The 14,506-nt window shown below is 49.0% G+C and overlaps 1 protein-coding gene across 1 annotated transcript; it reads left to right on the top strand.

Annotated features, from left to right (window-relative positions):
- Window positions 1-5,885: 5,885 nt before the first annotated feature.
- On the top strand, window positions 5,886-12,507 carry LOC128333833 (TLC domain-containing protein 5-like). The gene is made up of 2 exons (XM_053269852.1): window positions 5,886-6,081; window positions 11,969-12,507. Exons 1-2 carry the CDS (start codon window positions 5,886-5,888, stop codon window positions 12,505-12,507), a joined length of 735 nt encoding a protein of 244 aa, XP_053125827.1.
- Window positions 12,508-14,506: the final 1,999 nt, after the last annotated feature.

Below are 14,506 nucleotides of genomic sequence, written 5' to 3'. Positions count from 1 at the left end.
ATAAAACCGGAAATGGTTGTCACCTCCTTGTCTTGCTTGTGAAATTTCCAGAGACGTCTAGCTGGTTGCTACTGGAAACAGGACGATGGCTAGGTTGACCTTTGGTCTAGTAAGGCCGTTCTTCTGAGACTGTAACGGCGGCTGCCAGGTAGTGGGCCCCAGGCCATTTCTTGTTACAGCACTGGAACGTAGTCGCACCAAGGAACTTCCACAGTAAACGTAGTGCTCCTTGTAAGCTGCCATGGACCTCGTCACTGTAATGGCTGAGGATTTTCCTCCCCAACCACAGTTGAGTCAATATTACCGGCATCAATCACGGGTGGCTTATTCACTCTCTGCTGCCTTCGCCAGGGAGCTTTTGCAAAGCAAATACAGCATTGGAGGGATGGAGATTTTGCCTGCAGCTAGGAACGTTGCCAGTGCCTTTGTGGACACGTGTTGGAACTGGGATGCTTTACAACTCAGGCAGGAGATATCTGGCTGGCAGTTCTTCCTGGTGAATGTGCAGAGAGGCAAGCTTGAGGGATGACATAATAGGTCTCCCATAGAACTACTACTACTACTACTGTTGATAGAACGCTTTTCTCCAAAGGTTGCCAACAGTGGCAGTACACCTAGGTAATTTTGGAGCCCAGTCCTGAAGGACTTTGGAGGGGAGGGGACCCCTCACCATGAGCCCCCCCCCCTCTTAATTTTTTTTTAAAGAAAAGAAAACCTTGCAGGAGGGAGAGCAGCAAGAGCAGCCAGTAGAGGATCCCGCCCAGAATGTGCAGCTCCATTGCACCAGAAAGGCTCATGCACAGCAGCAGCCAGATTGTTTCTTGTCTGGAGGAAGGGGGAAAGAGCAGGGGGACAGAAGCTGGGGGTGCTTTTTTTTTTTAAGGTGGGGGTCCCGACCCAGCAGCATGATACAAGTGGGTGGTCTGCCCCGGCAGGCAGGCCTGTAACATGCTGCCATAGCCACAGCTCCTGGAGGCCTCTCAGCTGTGTGGATCAGGGCCTCCTCAGAAGTAAGCTGTGCTGATTCCAAGAGGGCTGCTTCCCCGGTTCAAAACAAAAAGCATGATTCGCCTTGCAAAGGCTGAATAAATGCATCATGTAAATTGTTCCAGAAATTACACACACACACACACGTCAAATCCCCCACTTCCCCAGACCCTCATGGGCACACAAGTTCTCTAATAGGGATCCAGCCAGAAGAGGATCACCACTCTGAAAGGTGCCTCTTTGCCGAGTTGGTAGGTGTGAATGTGGACACCCCCCTCCCTCGGCCCCCTGCAGACTAGGCCTGGCCCCTGCAGCCAATTTATCACCCCTCCTGGTGGCCCTCCCAGATACTGACAAAGGTGTAGTGAAATGTTTTGCTCACCGTTTCACTTGAAAGGGAAAATACTAATATAACAGCATGTACATTTGATTAAAAAACCAGAACAGCGGTTGTGCTGGATCAGACCAGAGGTCCATCAACCGCAGCATCCTGCTTCATGGCAATGAGACCAGTTAATGAAACATCAAACAATTAAGGAAGCAGTGAAACACATATGGAAGCACTCTTTCACACTGTGTGAGAGCCTAGAAGCCACTAGGTTTCTTTTTATGACAGCCGTGTGCATGGGTCGTCAGGCTAGTAAAACGGGATTCTTTTGTGAGGACACTTTAAGAGCATGCAAGTAAGGAACTGAAGATCAGTTAGGACAATATTTTGTCGGGGATGGGGGTCTTCTTCTTCTTCCCCTCTTCAATGGAAATAGTGATCTGGCTGTATCCTGAGCCAAGTTATTTTGCTTGGATTGACTTCGCAGGACTTGTGCCTGATCAGGTGTCCTACAGGATTCAACTCATAAGCAATAAGATCTTGCCCTCCCCCAAATATAATAAAGAATGTATAACAAACTCTGTTGATATGGGTGGTTTATTTGTTGATATTAGTTATGTAAGTCTAAAGACACTCAACTTTTAAGAGAACAAACATTTAATCCAAGATAATACTTCATAAAGATACACTTGTGAGGATAATACAACCCCTAGTAGAAAAGTCAATATACTCTATATTATACAAATCCACAACGGTGACCCAGTGACTTCTGTTTAGTTGTTAAATCTTAGAAAAATTAGAAAGCTTCAATTAAACTTGATAACGCTGGTGGTATTAATCCATATGTTCCACTGATGTGCAGAATCACCTCTATTGCTTTTAGAAGATATACTAAACAACTGGCTTACAACATTTCTGGTTGGATTTGTTAGACATTATTTTAGAGAAAAAGTTTTTGCTTTGGAGACGAATATTTGAAGATATTTAAGAGAGCGCCTTCTTCTTCATGAACCCCGCTGCCTATTAAGATCATCAGGGGAGGTCCAGTTGCAGGTGCGACTGGCACAAGTCCTGCTAAGTCAGTCCAAGCAAAATAACTTGGCAGTGTCAGGATGCAGCCAGGGGATCACTCACTATTTCCATTGAAGAGGTGAAGAAGAAGAACTCCCTTCCCTCCCTGACAGAAAACAGTCCTAACTGATCCATAGTTCCTTACTCAGATGCTCTTAAAGTCTCACCACCAAAGAATCCAGTTTTACTGGCCTGACAGCCAACACACATGGCTGTCATAAAAAGAAACCTAGAGTCCCAGTGGACAGAAACAGACCTGCCCACAACTGGAAGGCTATAAGAGATCTGGGAGCTATCCCTGGCCTGGCCCGGCCCAGAGTAGCTGATTTGTAATTCACCTCCCTTGGACTGACCTCCATGGCAATGAGTGCAGGTGGTTAAACAACTCTCTAAGCTTCACTGTGAGGAAAGACGAGAAGGAAATCTTCACGGCTCAGCTGCTCTTCTGGGACAAACACTTCATCCCTGGACACTATAGAGAAGGCGGCTGGCTGGACTTGAATCAATAAACATTTTGTGGTTCTCATTTCAAGGAACTTCAGCTCTGTCTGTGAGTACTTGAGGACTCTGCCCTTTTAATATGTATTCTTGTAGGGGAGAATGAGAGAAAGAGACAGGAACAAGAGCGTGACATCCTAAGAAGGACACGGAGAAGACAGGACGTTCTTGGCTAGGTCAGAGGGTCCTCCCCAGATGTTGCTGGACTACAACGCCCATCTTCCCCAGCCACAATGGCTAATCAGGATTTGGGGAGCTGTAGTCCAATATCTAGGGATCCAAGGTTGGGAACTTCTTTGCTACCTCATGGGATTTTAGCTGGGGGGCCTTGATCCCAAACTGTTCCATGCTGGAACAGACCAGCAACAGAACCACTGTTTTAAATCAGGGGACAAAGACAGAGCGAAAAGGGCACTAAGAGAAAAGAGTGTGGGGGGGGGGGGTAGGGAGAGAAAACAGGTGAAATATGGAAAGAAACAGAAAGACAGTGAGAGAAAGAAGGAGAAATACTAGCTGGAAATGAAAACTGGGTCCATGTTAGAGGGCTACGTGTGGGTCTTGGATCTGAAAAAGTTGGAGATAACCATCTTGGTGCATGCCTGATTGGAGATGTTGGTAGTCATACCAAAACAGACAAGTCATGAGATTCTGTTGCGTCCTGGTTGTTGAACAATACTCAAGTCTTTGGGGGGGGAAACTTTAAAATGAGCATTTAAATCTTAATCTAAAACGATTCTGCATGATTGCCTGTGGCTCTAGTAAAGAAGCAGGATGGCACCAGTGGGGGATATAAATACTGTGGGCAGAAAAGGGCCAAAGTGCATTTCTCGGGAGGTGAGCATTATATGTTAGATTTCTGAAGGAGAAAGGGCAGTCGATTTCTCATCAGCGCTCCTGTCCTAAACATAAATAAAAGTGAGCCTATGGGCAGCTGTGCATATTGACTGATGACAATAAAGTGTGGGGGGGGGACTCTTAGTATAAGGCAAAATGCCTAAGCAAGCACAGGGTTCCAGCAATGGGAAATAAGGTGAAAGATACGGTATGTGTCCTGGGGTTGCTTGCGCTCATGGAGCCTGTGCACAAAGGTCTCGGACAGGATCTCTGTTTAGGTGCAGGGCTTGTTCTGGGAGAATTTCTTAGCCATCCTATCAAAGGATGGTTTCCCTCCAGCACATGCTGTTGGAGAAAGATCCTCACCTGCCCCCACCCAGCCTGCTCTTCTCCACTCTTCCCTCTAAGGCGTCTACATGTGCGCACACTCACAAGTTTTTGGTTGTCTGCTCAGTCAATTTTCGATCCCACTCAGGTTGAATCAGAAAGGCCCCACTCCGAATGCACATGTGCGCACACTGCCTTGATACAGCTGCCCAGAACAAAATGCAGGGGGAGGGGGTGGAATAGAGGGAGCCCTGGTACCTACCCAATTGTGGAGCTCCCAAATCTAGCAATTGCAATGACCATGCTAAGCCACTAGATGGGAGTTTCACAACTTTCCTCAATTTGGAATTGCCTTTCAGCAAAAGCCTGGCTCCGTCATCAGAAGGGATTCTGCATTCCTTGATGATCAATAATTCACAGTTACATCCTCCCGACCCTGCTTGTTGCAAAACCAGGAATGAAGGTGTGTGTTTTTTTCCTAGAGATGTGCATGACATAATTTTTTTAATTTGTTTCTCATTCGAATCAAATACCAAAAACTCATTTGGAATTTGAATCAAATTCGAAGCTGTCCTGGTCCGAAAATTCGATTGAAATTCAAATTGAATTCGATCCTGTCTTGGCGCCTTTTAAAACCAATGAGGGGTCCCAGGTGGTTTTTCAAAAGGTGCCAGATGGATCTTGAATCGAATCTGAATCAAATTTCAAAAATTTGATTTGAATTGGAATCAAATTGCCCTTTCAAGGAGTAATTAGATTCTAATCCAAATCACTCAGATCACCCAGATTTGAGTCAAATCTATTTGAATTAGAATCGATTTGCACTTCCCTAGTTTTGTTCCACAACAAGTGAAGATCAGCAAGCTTTATTTAGAACAGTCCAAAATCAAAGTATCCTTAACAGAGGAAAGGTGAATGAGTCTTTAGACCTTGGCTTTAGGGAGTGGTTTCAGACGGCCACTTCACAACCTCTTGAGTCATCTCCTGTGGAGTCTTTCTTTCCAACAGTGGCTGTATCAGCATGCTCCCTCCCACTGCAGTCTCTAGTGGAGCCTTGTTCCATGTCCTAATGCCTTTGGAGACAGGAACATAGGAAGCTGCGGCTGCTTATACCGAGTCAGACCATTGGTCCAACTAGTTCAACACTGTCTGCTCTGATCGGCAGCAGCTCTCCAAGGTTTCAGGGCTCAGCTGAGAGTCTTTCCCATTCCTACTTTAAGATGCCGGGGAATGCACCTGGGGCCTTCTGCAAGCAAAGCAGATGCTCTACCACTGAACTATTGCCCCATCCTTGTTTGGCTGGGAGAAGGGACTGAAGCTCTGCTGTTGTAGCACCCCAACTGTGCAGCCCCCTTCCTCGGGAGGCCTTTGTGTCCGCCTTCAATAATGGTGTTTCAGGAGGCAGAAAAGTATTCCCATTCCACCCAGCTTGAATTTTCAGTCTCTCCATTGCAGTTATGTTTCCAGGGGATGAAAGAGCTGGTCTTGTGGCAACAAGCACATCTTGTCGCCTTAGCTAAGCAGGGTCCACCCTGGTTGCATATGAAAGGGAGACTAGAAGGGTGAGCACCGGAAGATATTCCCCTTGGGGGATGGAATATCTGGGAAGAGCAGAAGGTTCCAAGTTCCCTCCTTGGTGGCATCTCCAAGAGAGGGCTGAGAGAGATTCCTGCCAGCAACCTTGGAGAAGCTACTGCCAGTCTGTGAAGACTATACTGAGCTAGATAGACCAATGGTCTGACCCAGTATATGGCAGTTTCCTATGTCCCAATGTCTGCACCATGAGAGTCTTCTGAGTGTGCTCTCTCTCTCTCTCTCTCTCTCTCTCCCCCACAAGAGGATGGTCTCCATTGCCGTTCAAGTGGTCTTCAGCCTGCTGGTCTGGCTTTCACTCTACAGTGGCTTTTGGTGTCGGAACAAGCACCGTACAGCTGAATGGAGCTGCCGGCTGGTCACCCTGATGCATGGCCTGATCGTTACCTTCCTCTCTGGCTACATTGTTCTGATCGACGGACCCTGGCCTTTGACTCATGCAGGTAGATAGGGATGGGTTGCCCTTGTCGGGGTCTCGGGGATGAACACACAAAGCTGCTTTATACTGAGTCAGGCCCTCCAGCCATCCAGCTCAATCGAGCCTACACTGACTGGCAGCAGCTCTCCCAGGAATCAGACAGAGGCCTTTGCCACTAGCAGTGCCAGCAGGGGCTGAGCCTGGGGCCTTCAGCCAACCAAGCAGGAGCTCTACCGCAGAACTGTGACTCTCCCAAATCAAGGGCCAGACCTGGAGACTGTTGCCCTGATCTTTAGCCATCACTAACCCTTGGCTTACCTTGCCATCTCCACCTCAAAGCACTGCTCCAATCTGACACGGACTGAACTTGAATCGGGTTCTTCAGGGTCTGCAGTAGGAGGGCCTATGCTCCCATTGATAGTTGTAATCGATGCTCATGGACTCCCTGTTTCTTCCACCTTTGATTCTAGGAATATGCAAAACGTCTCGACTTGAAACAGGCTGTTTTCAGGTGTTCTGAGCTCAAAACAAAATGCTCTTAAATGAAAGGGCCTGTTTCGAGCTCGGAGCAAAACAACCCTGTTTCAATTCAAAATGTTTGCACATTTCGAATGCTGTTTTGGAGGCTTGCTTTCCCCCCTGCTGATTGGTTTCCTGGCACTGGCTTGCAATCCTATGGGGCTTTTGAGGGAAGGTTAAAAATGTGTTTCAAATTGCCTGCTTGCCCATTTCTTTTGTGGGCTGGGTGGTAGATAGCACCCATCATGCCCTACTACCCAACACCAACTACCACGGAGGAGCTATCCGTGGGGAGATCCAAGATATGCATGGGGTGTTCCAAGTTTCCCCACTGTTCCCTATGGCCAAAGCACTCGAAATGTTTTATTCTGTTGAAACAGCCTGTTTTGAGAAAACGTCTTGGCCATCTGCATTTGGTTTCAAGCTCAAAGCAATATGAAAAATTTAGGCACATCCCTACTTGACTCCTGTTGCTTCCCCTGACCCAGGTCACCTCCACTCTGATCTCCACCCTGTGCCTTTCTCCTGCACCTTATCAAGCGGTTCCTCCCTGCCTCTGGCAACACCCCAGGCCCTTTCGCTGCTCCAGCTCATCTGAGTTCTCCCGCCTTGATCTTCCACCTCCAGCCTGCCATATTTGTTTCCCCCGGTACACACTAACTTTTCAGCTTTGTCTCTCCCTGGGTGTGGAAGATTGAAACACAATCAATGGTGCATAACAGCAAATCTATTGTGTCATTTATAGCAGTTGCAGAATTTAGAATGCAAAAGAAAAGACTGCAGAATGGGGTGCTTTGGTTGCAGAATCTAGCTTTCTAAGGATCTTCGCTCTTGTGTTTGTTTGTTTGTTTAAAATCTTTCCACATTTGAAGCTTTGATGGGGGTGTTGTTGAAGGGAGTGCACTTTGTGCAAGCTCAGTGGCACTCTCTTTTTTATTATTTCTATATCAGATAAATCATAGCCTACCTCCACATTTAGGATTAGGAGGATTTGGGATTAGGCGATATATAGAAGCCTTGGTATTCCCAGCACTTCCCATGTTTGACATTGGTAGATCCTGGCTGCCTTTCTTTTCTTAATTGCATTGCTATCCCAGCCTTCCTCCAAGGATCTTAGGGAACATATGCTGTTCCTGTCCCCCTGTTCCTTCCTCACAACAATCCTGTGAGGTAGGTCAGGCTGAAATGACTGATCCAAACCTTCTGGCTGAGCATGACTTGAACTCATGTCTAAATCCAACACTTGCCACTACACCACACTGGCACCAATTCCACGGACTAGTAATCAGAATAATTGTACCAGAATGAGTGGTGCATAGCAGGACACAGTCTGGGAACAAGTTGCATCTTGCCCTATAACAACATTTCTACAATTTCCTTTGTGTGGGTCTCAATGACAGTTCCTGTGCTGTTGAAGAGAAGGTCAGCTGTTATCTGAGATCTCCGGTTTATGCTTCCTTAAGGTGCAGTGACAGAAATATGTTTGCTTATGAAGTTGGATGTCACAGAAGGGAATTCTTTACATATATTATTTATCAGGTCTTACACCTTTAGTACATGAAGCCATCTTTTTCTTTTCTTTGTAAAAATGTCTATCCTGCCTTACACCATCAGTTATAAGGCATCTTGCAATAAAACTAAACCCAATGGAATACAATTCCACCCATCAAATAAAACAGCAGACCAGCTGATAGGAACATAGGAAGCTGCCATATACCGAGTCAGACCATTGGTCTATCTAGCTCAGTATTGTCTTCACAGACTGGCAGCGGCTTCTCCAAGGTTGCAGGCAGGAATCTCTCTCAGGCAGGAATCTCTCTCTTGGCAGGCAGGAATCTCTCTCTTGGAGATGCTGCCAGGGAGGGAACATGGAACCTTCTGCTCTTCCCAGAGCGGCTCCATCCCCTAAGAGGGGAATATCTTCCAGTGCTCACACTTCTGGTCTCCCATTCTTATGTAACCAGGGTAGAACCTGCTTAGCTAAGAGGACAAGCCATGCTTGCTACCATAAACCAGCTCTCCTCTCATAAAAAGGAGGATAAAAAGCTTTCAGAAAACCTCATTCACCAAATCCCGTGCGGCTCTAAAGATAAGAGGTGGTGGAGTGCTGTGAATCAGGATTTCCATGATTTGAATCTCACCTCTGCCACAGCCTACTCGATGGCCTTGGTCACTCCTTTTCAGTTGCACCATGGGGATTGCAATGCCTCTCTCTCCTTACAGAGCTGTTGTAACAATAAGATAATTTATGGGAAGGACTTTCAACACTCAAAAGCACTATATAAATGCTTAGTCTGGGAGAACAGGACACCCAAGTTCATACCAAGTGAACACATCTAGGGAAAGAGTGCTGTAATTTGAGTGCCGCTACAGAAAAGATGTCAGGCTTGCCCCCATAACCAAGAAGACTAGAACTTTCATGTTTCAGATGATTCCCAGGGTATATCCAAAACTCTGTGAACTGCAACATAGCTCCAGCATGAAGTAGTGGTTAGAGCAAGGCTGGGCCACCTTGGCTCTCCAGCTGTTGTTGAACTACAACTCCCATCATTCCCAGCCATAATCTATTGTGGTTGGGGATGATGGGAGTTGAAGTTCAACAACAGCTGGAGAGCCAAGGTTGCCTAGTCCGGTGGTAACAGGGAGACCCAGTTTCAAACTCTTGTTCAGCCATGAAGATCACTGGCTGACCTTGGGCTAATCACTCCCTCAGCCTAACCTACTTCACAGGGTTGTTGTAAGGATAAAATGGAGTGGGAGGGCTTTGGTGGCACCCTGAGTTCCTTGGAGGAAGGATGGAGTAAGATCCTTGGAGGAGGGCTGGGATAGCAATTCCATTAATAAATGAAAGGCAGCCAGGACCAACCGACCAACCTACCTATCTATTTATTTATTTGAAACATTTAATGTACTGCCCACTCCAAAGACTCTGGACGGTGTACAATAACATGTAAATAAGGTAACATTAAAAATTACAATCAATTTTTAAAAAAGAACAAAAAACCGTGCACAACGCTTAACAAACTCAAATAGATAGTAAAAAGGAAATTGAGTAAACTTCAGGGCAAATGCCTGGTGGAAAAGAAAGGTCTTCAGTAAAGATGCAAAGACCAGTAAGGAGGGAGCTAGATGAATCTGAAGGGGAAGAGAATTCCAAAGAAGTGGGGCAGCCACCGAAAAAGCCCTTTTGTGGGTCCTAGAACTCGGAACCTCTCGAAAATCAGGGACTGAGAAAAGGGCCATCTGAAATGATCTAACAGGACGAGATGTCAAACATGGGAAGTGCTGGGGATAGCAAGGCTAATAAATGAATATTGTCCCACCTCGGCTGCAAAATGATCTCTCCGAGTGTAGGCCTTTTGCTCTCTTCCCTCCCTCTCCGTGTCTGCTGGCCTCAAATGTCCGCCCTGCTGCAGTGTCCTCACAAGCCCTCTTGCATATTCGGCTGCTCATCGCTGGGATTAGGTCTTTAATGGCTTCACGGAGGCCCCTGTTGCCCTCAGGGGGGCGTCTAAAAATTCCTGGGAGCAGCGCCTTAATCTGAGCCGTTTGGCCACATGCCATCTGAGCCATTGACACAGCAGACAAATCCTTTTTCGCGGCTGGCATCCATGCAGATTGCCACGCGGAGGGCATGAAAAAGGCACCACCTAGAACGGGGCACGGAAGGGGTGCTGGGGGTGACGGGGCCAACAGAGAGCTGTTACAATCAGGCAGTGCGAGGGGGCGCTTTCTTGTCAGTGCATCGCAGTGGGACACACACACTGCCCAGACGGTAGCTGAGAAGGCAGAGATCAGGGCAATTCACACGATGGCCATTAGTGTGGACTGCCCCGGGATTGGCATCATGGCCCTAATTCGGCAGCTGGGTGTGCTCCTGTTTTGTGACCGGTGTAAGAGAAAAATGGAGCTTGGCTCTCAGCTGGGCAGGGTCAGCGCAGCCTCCTGAGATTCTGTCCCCAGCTTCAGAACAAGGTCTGCGGGAAAACCGACCTGCCCGGCAGGGGCTTGGCTGACAACCAAGCGGGCCAACTCCCACCTCGTTTTGATCTCACACGCAATTGGAAATCGGGAGCACACCCAGCTCCCCAAGCAGGGCGGGAGCCTTCTCCTACCCTACTGTTGATCGTGTGACAGCCCCACGGGCTGGTTTGGAGGCTTAGTGAAAGCAGCAGGCCAGGGCGGAATGGTCCCATCGCTGCGGCTCCTTGGCCTCTTGCCAACAGCCTAACACAGCAGAGCAGACTCAGCCCCTGAAGGCTGCTGCCCTCCCCTACTGCAGGAAGCCCTACTTCTGCTGCCCTCCCCTACTGCCGGAAGCCTTCCTACTGCTGGAAGCAGGGTGTTGGGCTAGGGCAGGGATGCACAGCTTGGGCCCTCCAGCTGCTGCTGGACTAGAATTTCCATCCCCATGCCATGGCCGCCATGCCTGGGGATGACGGAAGCTGTAGTCCAAAAACAGCTGGAGGGCTGAAGTTGTGCAGCCCCAGAGAGACCCCGGGTCTGATCCATCAGGGCTCTTCCCAGGGCAGCCCCAAGTATGGAGGTACCTGAGGTGAGGAGGTGCAAAATGCTGCCTTGACCCTTTCCCTGGTGGGGGCCTTACCCCTTGCCCCCCTTTCAAAATCAACCCTTACAAAGTGGTGGGGAGGATGAGGAGAAGGGAAGGTTGCCTGCAGCCTCCTCCTTCTCTCCTCATGCTTCTTGCAAGCTTTGCAAGGGGTGTGAGGAGATCCACTACTCAGCGTCTCTGCAAACATCAGATCAGTCCCAAAGAGTTGGAACATAAGAACTTATGGGATGACTTCTACCGAGTCAACTCATTGTTCCCTCAAGCACAGGACTGTCTACACCAGGCCTGCTCAACCTTTGCCCCTCCCCAGCTGTTTTTGGACTAAAACTCCCATAATCCCCAGCCACAGTGGCCAATAGCCTGGGATTATGGGAGTTGTAGGCCAACATCTGCAGGAGGGCTGAAGTTGCAGGCCTGCTCTAGACTGACGGGCAGTGGCTCTACAGGCTTCCAGGCAGGAGTCTTTCTTCCCAGCCCTACCTGGAGATGCTGCCAGGGATTTAACCTGGGCTGGGATCTTCTGCATGCAAGCATTCAGGTGCTCTTCCACTGAGCTATGGCCCCACCCCCTATGGGGAATGTCTTGCAGTGCACACATGCAGTCTCCCATCCAAATGCAAACCGAGGCAAACCCTGCTTAGTAAGGGAAACAATTCATGCTCACTACCACAAGGCCAATGGCAAGAGCAAGGGACTTCCTGCCACCCTGCTGGTCCCCCAATAATCTACCCTCTGAGGCAGCTGTCTCCCCTTGCCTCGTGAAAGGGCCACCCCGGTTGATCTTAATTCAGACTCATGTATTCTCTTCTCGCTGTTCCAGGCTCCCCGAACACGGCCCTCCAGGTCTGCCTGATGTGCCTAACCCTGGGATACTTCATCTTTGACCTGAGCTGGTGCCTCTATTTCAACAGCGAGGGAGAGCTGATGATCTGCCACCACGCACTGAGCATCTGTGGCATGGTTATTGTGCTGGTGCTGGGTGTGTCTGCGACCGAAATCAATGCCGTCATCTTCGTGAGCGAGATCACCAACCCGCTGCTGCAGGCGCGCTGGTTCCTGCGGGAGATGGGCCGCTACCACAACAGCCTGGGGGATGTGGTGGATTTCCTCTTTGTTACCCTATTCTTGGGAATGCGGATCGTCGGGGGAGCGTGGATCGTGCACTCAGTGGTGATTTCGCCCAAGACAATCTGGATACTGAAAGGGGGAGTCTTGGCTATGTACCTGGTGTCCTTGGGGTTTCTGCTGAATGTTCTTGGTTTCGCCAGGAGGAAAATGTGGAAGAAATACTTTGCTTGGAAGACTGAAGGAACTGGGGGAGAACTGCCCAAAAGCAATGGACATCTGCCTGCCTGTTAACTTGGACCTCCGGTGGGCTGTTGTGCCCCACCTAGCAAGAAGCAAATGAACACTCCAGCCTTCAGATCTCAAGGAGGACGTATCCAAGACCAAGCTACATTGAGTCATGGCATTCAGGGCTGGGTGTTCTTCTAGGAGGAGACTGGACAAAGAGGTTAGCAAGGAACTGTTGAAAAGACAAGAAATGGGTTAAACCAGAAAGTCAAGTCACCTGGAAACGCAACAGAAGAGCAGATGGACACATAACAATCTCTACAGCAAACCAACCAGGATTTTGGGCGCTGTGGATGAAGGCTACATATTTCCTCTCTGGGATCTCTGCCACGGTATTTGGCGATGGCCAGCAACTTGGATGGCTTTAAGCAAGGTTTAGACAAATTCATGGAGGTCAAATCTATCAGTGGCTACTACTCCTGTTGGCTGTAGGCTACCTCTGTGTTCAGAGGCAGGGTGCCTCCAAAAGCCAGTTGCAGGGGAGCAATAGCAGGAGAGAGGGTTTGCCTTCATCATCTCCTGCTTGTGGGCTCCCCAGAGGCATCTGGTGGGCCACTGTGGGAAACAGGATGCTGGGCTAGATAGTCCTTGGGTCCAGGGGCATAGCTAGGGGAGAGGGGCCCCGTGTTTGCCCCTCTCTCTGGAGGCCCCTTGGAGTGAAGGAAATAATGAAGAAAATAGGGAGGGGTGGAGTGGGGGGGGGGCTCAGGAGCTGGGGCCCCCAGGTTCTTTGAACCCATCCGCTCAATTATAGCTACACGCCTGCTTGGGTCTGATCCGGGAAGGCTCAGCTCACGGTGCTCCTTGTCTCGGAAGCTGCTTGGCAATCTCAGTGGCTATTGCAAGACAGAAGAGTGAAAAGGTTGCAGGTCGCCCTTTCGATTTCTCTCTGTTGTGCTTGGATTTTCTTACAGCACCGCAGGCAGGCCCTGTCGCCCAGAACTGTCTCCTGGGCTCAGGGGAATCATCTGTACTAATCTTTCAGCCTGCCAGAAAGCTGCCCTTGATCTCTCCGGCATGGCCTCTCTCCAGCAGATTCCGCTGCACTAGAGAGCCTGCCCGCGGCTCAGACGCCGGTGGGGTTGCAAAGCCCCTGCCTCTTCCCAAGGAATCACCACACGACTGCTCCAAGTTAGCGGAGAGAAACTGGAGCTGCTGCTGCTGCCGCTGCTGCTGGCGCTTTTCCCTCACGTGCTCCAGCGCAGCGTTCCCAACTGGTGGTGGTGCTCCAGATGTTGCTAAACTACATAACTCCCATCATCCCCAGCTACAATTTATACTGGCTGGGGGTGATGGGAGGTGTAGTTCATCAACATCTGGAGTGCCACCAGCTGGGAACCCCCTGCTCTAGCAGATAAGTCGGGGCTGAGGTTTATTGGGGTGGGTGGAAAGAAATAACCTGCTTTAATCATTCCCTCTCCCAAGGGGATTGTAGTTCTGTGAGATCTGTGGCCTCTAATGGCGGATTCTTAACACTTCACCAAACTACAATTCCCAAGATTCTTGTGGGGGACACCATGACTGTTAAAAACTCATAAAAACCACTAGAGGCAGAGACCCCAAGTCTTCTCTGTATCACCCATCTTTTCCAGACCGAAGCATCTAGACCAGGCCTGCACAATATAAGGCCCGGGGACCAGATCTGGCCCGCAGGGACTTTTTTTTGCTGGCCCCAGGGCTGACCCAAAGTATTGTGGTGCCTGAGGTGAGGTGCAAAATGCCACCTTGCCCCATGGACCTGGAGGGGGTCAGCCCCCTTTCAAAACTGACCTTTGCAAGCATTGAAAGTGCATGGGGGACAGGGAAGATGAAAGGTTGCTTGTGAGGAGCCTCCTCTTACCTCCTTGTGCTGTGAGTAATTAATAATTGCTTCCATTAATATTCTAATAATTAATTCATAATGTATTCATTAATGTGCTGAAAATTCACCTCGGCCCCTGCATACCAAGTCATGGTTGGTTCTGGCCCATCCGGGTATTTGACTTGTGCACCCCTGACTTCTAGG

Source organism: Hemicordylus capensis, chromosome 8 (genome assembly GCF_027244095.1).
Source record: "Hemicordylus capensis ecotype Gifberg chromosome 8, rHemCap1.1.pri, whole genome shotgun sequence".
Lineage (NCBI taxonomy): Eukaryota > Metazoa > Chordata > Lepidosauria > Squamata > Cordylidae > Hemicordylus > Hemicordylus capensis.
Note: the sequence above shows the minus strand (reverse complement) of the source record. Positions and strands in the feature narration are given on the sequence as shown.

Coding starts and splice junctions, on each gene's coding strand:
- LOC128333833 (XM_053269852.1), top strand. CDS start 5,886: ATGGTCTCCATTGCCGTTCAAGTGGTCTTCAGCCTGCTGGTCTGGCTT. Junction 6,082..11,968: donor CTGGCCTTTGACTCATGCAG/GTAGATAGGGAT, acceptor TCGCTGTTCCAG/GCTCCCCGAACACGGCCCTC.